The sequence below is a fragment of the Panthera pardus genome, unplaced genomic scaffold (genome assembly GCF_024362965.1).
Source record: "Panthera pardus isolate Hobbes unplaced genomic scaffold, ASM2436296v1 HiC_scaffold_7, whole genome shotgun sequence".
In the NCBI taxonomy this organism is placed as follows: Eukaryota; Metazoa; Chordata; class Mammalia; order Carnivora; family Felidae; genus Panthera; species Panthera pardus.
Genome location: NW_026527002.1, coordinates 79,564,703 through 79,572,698, shown reverse-complemented (window position 1 = coordinate 79,572,698; position 7,996 = coordinate 79,564,703). Strand labels below are relative to the sequence as shown.

Sequence of the window (7,996 nt, the reverse complement as noted above, 5' to 3'; positions counted from 1 at the left end):
CCAGAGTAACCACGAGTGTGCCAGGCCCTGCAGCAAGGACGAGGCATGTGTCCCCTCGCTCCTGACCATGGCTGGCCTGTGGGTCCCGGTGAGGACACCGTGCGAACCCAGCAGGGGTGCAGGACGCGAGACCAATCCCAGAGCTGTGGGACTTCGCCCCCTGCCCCTTTGGAGAAACGAGGCCATCTAGCCTCCGCGAGCTGCCGTTCACGGCACGGAAACCCAGCACTACGTAAATGCTAGGCGTTCTTCTTGCGTTCCTCAGTGTTCCTTGCGTGGAACTCTCCAGAGCGGAGGTGATGTTCTAGATGTGGGCCGGCCAAGGAGACCTCGGCGTCCTGGGGCCCCCTCCGGCGCGAAAAGCTAGATGTCCACAGCCTACTTCTGGGCTAGCTTCTCAGCCGTAGGCTCAGGGTGTCGTGAGGGCAAGTGAGGAAGGGGGGCAGGACAGCCGGCACCGAGGTGGGGAGGGGGCAGGGACCATCCCGAGGAGTCGGGCCACACTAGGGCGTGTCTTCACCCCCATAAGCAGCAGGACGCAGGAAAAGTTGGACCAGCAGGGACGCGGTCCAGCAGACTTCAGAGAGCCCGGAGAGTGGCCTGGAGGGGTGCGGAGAGGGGGTAGGAGTGGACTGCATCAGGTGGGGCCGGAGGCGGCGCGGTGGACGAGCCAAGATGACGGGGAGGTGGCATCACGATGGTGCCGATGGGCTGCGGGCGGCGGAGAGGGAACTTCGGGTAAAAGACACTTGATGATCCCCCTGCCAGCTCAGAACAGACCCCAGTGTCCCCCTCCTGCCCTTCCAGAGCCCCTGATCCGGTGGGTCTGTGGTGGTCTCGCCTTGGGACTTTAATATCCTTCACCCTGATCACCGAGGCAAGTGCCCTTTTCACGCCGCTACTGGCCTCCTGCGCTTCTCTTTTTGAGGCGTCTGTCTGTTTTGCCAATTTTCTACTGGGTTGTGTTTCTTTAGCAATTTTTTAAGTCCCTTATGGCTTCTGGGTCTTTTGCTGGTTGACGCCCATATGTGGCTCAAAGTCTCCTCCCACTCTCTGGGCTTTTCCACACTTTATGATGCCCTTCTTGGACTTTTCATTACGGAAATTCTCAAATATGTGCAAACATTGAAGAGCGTAGTGACCCCCTATGCCCATCGCTTGCCTTCCTCCGTCTCTAGTCCCTACTGGGTAACTTGGAAGCAAAGTCCAGCAGTGGCCCCTTCATGCTGGGGAGTGCTTCAATTTAATGCTCTAGAAAACAAGCACTCCTGGGTTTTTTTGTTTGTTTGTTTTGTTTTTACTGACATAATCAAAAACCATCATCCCAGCTCAAAATGCTAATAATTATCCCTCGATATCACCAAACAGCCTATCAGAATTCAAATCTCCCTAATAGTCTCATGGTTTATTCCCAGTAAAAAATAAATAAATCCAAAAAGAGGGCTCACTTAAAATGCCTTTTGATGAGCAGTTTTGTTTTTTTTTAATTTTTGAAAAGTTTAAAATTTATTTTTGAGACAGACAGCGACAGAGCACAAACGGGGGAGGGGCAGAGAGAGAGAGGGAGACACAGAATCCGAAGCAGGCTCCAGGATCTGAGCCGTCAGCACAGAGCCCGACGCGGGGCTCGAACTCACAAGTCACGAGATCATGACCTGAGTGTAAGTCAGACGCTCAACTGACTGAGCCACCCAGGCGCCCCTTTGTTTTAAATTAACCTTTTGACTTTGAGATAATTGCGGATTTACACGTAGTCGTAAGAAACCGGATGGAGAGACCCCACTGCCCTTTCTAGTTTCCCCAATGGTAGTATCTTGCAAAACCACAGGCCAATATTACAACCAGGTATTAGCATCCATAGGAATCAAGACACACAGCTTCTCTACCACCGTGGGAACCCTCCTGCTGTCTCTGCCAGCGACAGCCTCAGCCTCGTCATCCTTCTCTCCGCCCCTTCTCCGCCCCTCCAGACCACCAATCTCCTCTCCATCCCCATAGTTTTGTCCTTTCAAGCATGGCGTATAGATGGAGTCGAATACGTAACTTTCTTCCACTCTGCAGTTTTCTCTTCAGGTTCACGCGAGTGGCTGTATGTGTCAATAGTTCGTTCCCTTCGACTGGTGAGGAACGTTCCATGTGCGGATGGGCCACAGTTTGTTTGACTGCTCACCAACTAACGACCTTTGGGTTGTTTCCAAGTTCTGGTTATGCAAATAAAGCCGCTATAAATATTCACGTGCGGGCTTACGTGTAAACACGAGGTGCCGTTTTTCTGGGACAAATACCCAGGAGCCCAATTGCTGGGCCGTGCGGCGGTTGGATGTTTCGTGTTTTGAGAAGCCGCCAAACTCCTTTCCCCGGGGGGCTGTACCGCTGGGCATTTGCACGGCAAGGCGGAGCCATCCAGTTTCTCCACCGCGTCCTCAGCTTGGTTGTTGTCACTGTTTTTTACTTCAGCCACTGTGATGGGCGTACACGGCCGTCTTATTGTGGTCTGAAGGTGCACCACTCTGATGGTCCGCGGTGGTCCATTTGCCATCAGTATCTCCTGTTTGATGTGGTGTCTCTCCCTGTCTTTTGCCCATGCTCCAAATCGACTGGGTTTTGTTTCGTTAAGAAAAATTGTTTTTTGAAGTTTATTCAGTTTTGAGAGAGAGAGACAGATTATGAGCAGGGGAGGGGCAGAGAGAAGAGGGAGAGACAGAATCCGAAGCGGGGCTCAAACTCACGAACCACAAGATCGTGACCTGAGCCGAAGTCGGACGCTTAACCGACTGAGCCACCCAGGCGCCCTGACGATTTGCTTTCTTTCCCGTTGAATTTTGAGAGTTCTGCATATAGTTTAGATTCCAGTCGTCCATCAGATATTCGGTGTGCCAATATTTTCTCCTGCTCGAAGCCGGTCCGGTCCTCTGACCTTTTTAAGGCAGCCTCTCCCTGAGCAAAACTTTGAACTCTGATCAAGTCCCGTAGGTTCCTCCCTTCATGGGTTGCGCTCCGGGGCCCACGTCTAAGAATTGTTTGCTCGGCCCCAGGTCCCCCAAATTTTCTCTTTACGTTTTACGTTGACGTCGCAACCTGTCATCCGTTTTGAGTTGATTTCTCCGTGTCTGTGTGTTGGTGGCGTGTCGGCTGCCTTTCCTTTTTAGACAGAGGAACGTGTCCGAGAGCAAAAGGAGTGTCTCCTGGGTGTATACAGGCTGCAGCCGCTCCTACACTCCTGTCGCTTCTGTTCCCGTGAGTGACGCCCTCTGCAGCACAGGGGGGTCAGCGCCCCCCTCCCATTGCTTGCATGCTCAGGATTTTTAGCCTCTGTTGGGTGCGCAAGAGGACCAAGTGATTTATGTATTCAAACTAAGTGGTTTCCATCGAACGTTGGGCTCAGTGTGTAGAAATTGCTTAGACGCGTATTTCGTTGCTACTACGGTAGGAGTATTTGTTGGCTCACAACCGCACTCTTGAGGTTTTCATTCAGGAAACAGCCAGCAGTTTCACTCAAAGGATCTGGAAGGGGTCACAGGAAGAGCGCTGCCTCAGTGTTTCCCAAAGTGCGCTCCACGGAGCCTGGCGGTACCCTGCGACCAAAGAGTTGTGTGGCCGCGTAGATGTGGGACTGCCTCCTGTCTGTTCCCCTCCTTCCTCTTTGTAGAATCATGATTCTTAACGCTTTGTTAAAGGTTTTGAGAAGGTCTGCGATCGCTAAGTCTGTTTAGTGTTAACCCAGTGCTTCCCATTTATTTGACCTCTTGGCCTTGCTTTTATCACGTGCAGAACATGTTTCTGGAACTGATTTATTCCAGCGTCTACATTTTAGACTTGTGGAAACTAAGGGCCCCAATGTTGAGGGCTTTGTGGGCCCCACAGTGTAGGAGTGCACCGCGTGTTCCCGCCTAAGCACTCCGCCTCTCCTGCAGCTCCTGCTGGGGCGGGTGGGTGCACCCCGCGCGCAGGCCCACCAGCGTCCCTGTCCCAGGCCGTGACGACAGCCCTGCAGTCTTAGCGCAGCACGGGGACCCCCAAATACCGAGCAGCGGATTGCACAGGGAGAAAGACGGGGCACCAGAAGACCCCTGAGCCGGCCCCCTGTGGCCAGCACCCCGGTATTGGATGAAAACAGGGAGAAGCAGAGCAGCGGGGGGCGGGGGGGGGGGGAGACGACTCTAGAGGCATTTTGCAGCAAGAGTTGGGGACCCAATTAAATGGGGTCATATGTGCGTCCACTGGCTGCAAGAGACGAAGGCAGCGGGGGCCCGGCTTTTTCTGCTGGAGGATGAGCCCTCCGGCCGCGCTGGGGAACTCGGGGAAAGAGCCGACGGGGAGGGAAGACGGGGGACAGGAGATGCGCGGGACCTGGCGTTGCAGGCCCCGAGCTCGAGGGGGCAAGCGTCGCCGGAAGGCGCGGGGAGCGAGGGCCCCGGGCGGGAGACGGCGCCCCCTCGCCAGCAGGGGGCGCGCGCGCGCGGTCCCCGCCGAGAGGCGACACAGCGAGGCGCTGGGGAGACCCAGGGTGGCCTGACCTTCCGCACAGGAGCCCTTGCTCCGAAGTTACCCGAGGCGAGCGTGCGTGCGCTCCCAGGAGCGGGCGCCGGGCGCGCGGACTGCGCCTTCCGGGCGTTTCTGGGGCCCAGACCGGACAGCAGAGACCCCGCAGGGAGGCCCCGGATTCGGCGATTTCGGGCAGAAAATAGCGGGGGGGGGGGGGGGGGGGGGGGGGGGAGGCGGGGGAGAGGCAGGTCCGGAGCGGGCCCGTGGGAGTTGCGGGCTCACCCACATCGGAGCCGTCACGCTCATGGTCATCGTTTTCAATCTTATTTATCGTGAGATGCGCCGGGGGGGGGGGGGGGGGGCGGAAAATGTATATAAAACGCAAGTGTGCGGCTTGAGACTCGCGACTGAGCGCAGAACCGCCGGAAGGAGCATCCCGCGCCCCTCCCCGGCCCCCCCCACCCCCACGCGCAGGGCCCCGCGCTTCGGCTCCCGGCCACCACCTTCTGGCTTCCCTTCGGCCTGTCACGACGTAATTATGCCTCCGATTCTGTCACTTGCAGAGATGTGACCCTGCGGTGCTGGTCGCCCGTCGGGGGGGGGGGGGGTCCACCCACATCGAAGCGTCTCCTCCTCGCTGCGCTCCCGGCGGGCTGGCGGCTGTTGGGGTGGCACCTGTGCGTCTCCGCTCGCCACCGCCACCCCGCCCCGCGCTTCCCAGACACACTTGCCAGCTGCTCGGCGACCCGGGGCCGTGGGTCAGCCTCTCCCGGCACCGCCAAGCACCTTCTTCCAAAGTGCTGGTTCACACCCGGACGATTAACACTCTCGAGAAAACGAAGCTGTGCCTCCGAGGAGCCTGACGAGGGGTGACGTTACAGGTTCTGACCCGCCAGGGGCTGTGTCACACACCGAGTTACGGATTGGGGACCCCACGCAGATGGAAATGGGGAGCCAGTGAGGGGTGTTGAGCACGGGAGGCACAAAGTCAGATGTGTGATCACACGAACGACGACTGTGGGAGGAGAGCCAGGGCTTTCCACGGGGTCCAGGCCACCTTGAGGGCTGGGGGTGCTCAGCAGAGGATGGGAGAGGGATCCACGGGCAACTGGGAGGCTGATGCCACGGCACGGACCCCGTTTCTGTCAATGACTTGGTGAAGATCGATGTCCTTTTAACTTTCTCTCTGGAGGAAATCAAGGTTTTCTGGCGCTTATTTAGGGATGTGCTTGAGGATTGCAAAGAGCTAGCAACCCCCCCCCCCCAAAACCTATTTAGGATGCTACGCCCCTTGCGGGCAGGACTCTTGGTAGATTTTGCACCACCCTGGGCAGGAAGAACACTCCGTTCCTTGCACCCAATATGCAGATGACACGTTTGCAGGACGAAGTATGTTAAAACGACGAGCAAAACTGGATTGTGTTTCACCTTCGGACTTGTCATCACCCACCAATTAGGAGAGAAGGGAGACGGCTCCCGCACGGCTTCCCTGGAAAAGCCCCGAAAACAGCGGGACCCAGGGGTTTAGAAGGATGGGCGAGGATTTGGGGAGGAGGGAGAACCTTCCTAAGAACTCGGGAGGTGAGTACAGACGCCCGCAGGAGCACGATGGGGAGGAAAGGCCCCGCGACAACAATCTGGGGAGGCGCCTGAGCGCTGGAAGGGGCCGTGGGGTTTGGCGTCCCGGCTGCTGGCCCCTAAGGTCTCCTGAAAACTTACTGTTCACGGCTTTGTACGTGCATGATCTGGGTTCCTGGCCGGGAGGTGGCGGTGTGGTCGTGTGCGAGGGCCAGCAGGCGTTCAAGTTCAAGCTCCGGGCTGGGAGCTAGCTTCCCGACATTCATGTTTCCGTAATAACTTAAAAAAAAGCCAGGCTGGGGCGCCGGGGCGCCCGGGCGCCCGGACTCCAACAGCTCGGCCGCACTGTGCCCCCCCCCCACCCCGTTCCCCCCGGCCGAGGCAGGGGTCGGGGGGTGGGGGGGTGGGGGGGGGTGGGAAAGGGCCGTGCGCCCCCCACCCAGCACCCGTCTCCCGCCCCCCGCGGGCAGCCAGAATGCGCTCCCCCACGCGCGCGGGGGCGGCGGGGACAAGGGGGTGTTTTCTTTCTCCCGCCTCAGGGGCGATGCCAGGCCGGCCCGCCCCGCCCAGTCGGCGACCACGTCGCTGCTCTGAGTGGCTGCGAGGGGTCCCCCGCCCCACGTCCGCCCCCGCGGCGGGGGCCCCAGCGCCCCACGGGCCCGCGCAGCCCCCGCCCCCCGCCCCCACTTGCCCGCGCGTCCCGTTCCCGCCCCCCCGCCCGCCAGGCTCCCGGCCACCAGCGCGCCGACCCCGCCCCTCCTCCTGCCTGCACCCTCCTCCTCCCTCCTCCTCGCCCCTCCCTCCTCCACCTCCTCCCTTCCCTCCTCCCCTCTCTCCTACGTCCCTCCCTCCCCCCGTTCCTCCCCCTCCCTTTCGCCCCTCCCTCTCCTTCCCGCCTCCCCCTCTTTCGCCCCTCCCCCTCGCCCTCGCCCCTCCCCGTCCCTCCCCTCCCCCTCCCCTCCCCCTCCCCTCCCTCCCTCTCGCCCCTCCCTCTCCCTCTCCCCCCTCCCTCTTCCCCTCCCTCTCTCTATCGCCCCTCCCTCCTTCCCCCCCCCCCCCGCCCCCCCGCCCGCCGCCTCCGCCCGCCGCCCCGGCCGCGTCGGGTAAACCTGTTTGGCGAGGCGGCCGCGCCGGGGCGGATCGTGCGGCCGGCGGCTCCCTCGCGGCTCGCGGCGTCGGGGCCCGTGGCGCGCGCGCGGCCGCCCCTCGGCCCCGGAGCCCCTCGGCGGCGCCACCATGTACTCGGGAGCCGGCCCCGGTGAGTCCTGGCGCGGGGGGCGCCGGCCCGGCCGCTCGCGCTCGTGCCCGCGGCGCCGGCGGCGGTTGGCGGGCTGGCGGGGGGCGCGGGGGGGCGCGGGCCGGGGCGGCGGGCGGGGGGCGGGGGCCGGGGGTCCAGCGCGAGGCGGGGGGGGGGGGGGGCGCGGGCGGCCGGGAGACGGCGGCCGGGGGAGGGGGTGGCGGCGGCGGCGGCGGCGGCGGGGCCGGGCCGGGCCGCCGGCCGTTGGCTCGGCCTCCTCGGGCCCCCGGTCGTCGGGGCGCCCCGCGCGGCCTGGGCCCCTTCCCGCGCCCCCGCCGCCCCCCGCGGGTGGAGCCGGAGGCCGGGGCCCGCGTGTAGGCCCGAGGCCCGCGCCCCGCGCCCGCCTCGCCCGCCGCCCCGGCGCGGGTCCCCCGCTGCGCCCCGCGGGGGCCGGGCCCTGGGCGCCGGCGGGGGGTTCGGGCCCGGGGGCGGCGCCGAGCTCGGGGCGTGCGGACGGCGGGGGGCCGGGGCCGCGCGGCCCCCGGCGCCAGACCGAGCCCGGCGGGCCTGGAGCGCACTCGGTTTCGTTTTTCTCTTTGCCAGCACTTGTGCGGCCCCTGCTCCGGGGGAAAGTCTGGAAACGCTGAATTTGGGCCAATCCCCGGTGGTAGTTCTAGGGCCGCGGGCCGGGAGGGT

At 62.2% G+C, this 7,996-nt stretch overlaps 1 protein-coding gene and 1 long non-coding RNA gene across 4 annotated transcripts in view; one reads left to right on the top strand and one right to left on the bottom strand.

The window, feature by feature from the left end:
• Positions 1 to 5,318: 5,318 nt before the first annotated feature.
• LOC109273071 (uncharacterized) lies at positions 5,319 to 7,286 on the bottom strand. Its single transcript, XR_008420073.1, has 3 exons — positions 7,173 to 7,286; positions 6,205 to 6,342; positions 5,319 to 5,671 (listed from the first exon to the last, which is right to left on the bottom strand). It is a non-coding gene; the product is annotated as an uncharacterized LOC109273071 (long non-coding RNA).
• AGO2 (argonaute RISC catalytic component 2) overlaps positions 5,792 to 7,996 on the top strand; it is a 111,710-nt gene continuing 109,505 nt past the window's right edge. Inside the window, exon 1 of one of the 3 annotated variants that reach the window (XM_053896576.1) lies at positions 5,792 to 6,066. In XM_053896576.1, coding sequence (XP_053752551.1) covers positions 6,018 to 6,066 — 49 coding nt within the window. In that variant the 5' untranslated portion in view covers positions 5,792 to 6,017. Of the gene's footprint in view, positions 6,067 to 7,170; positions 7,322 to 7,996 lie in introns of those variants that run through there. The other 2 variants (XM_053896578.1, XM_053896577.1) reach the window with 2 other exon arrangements.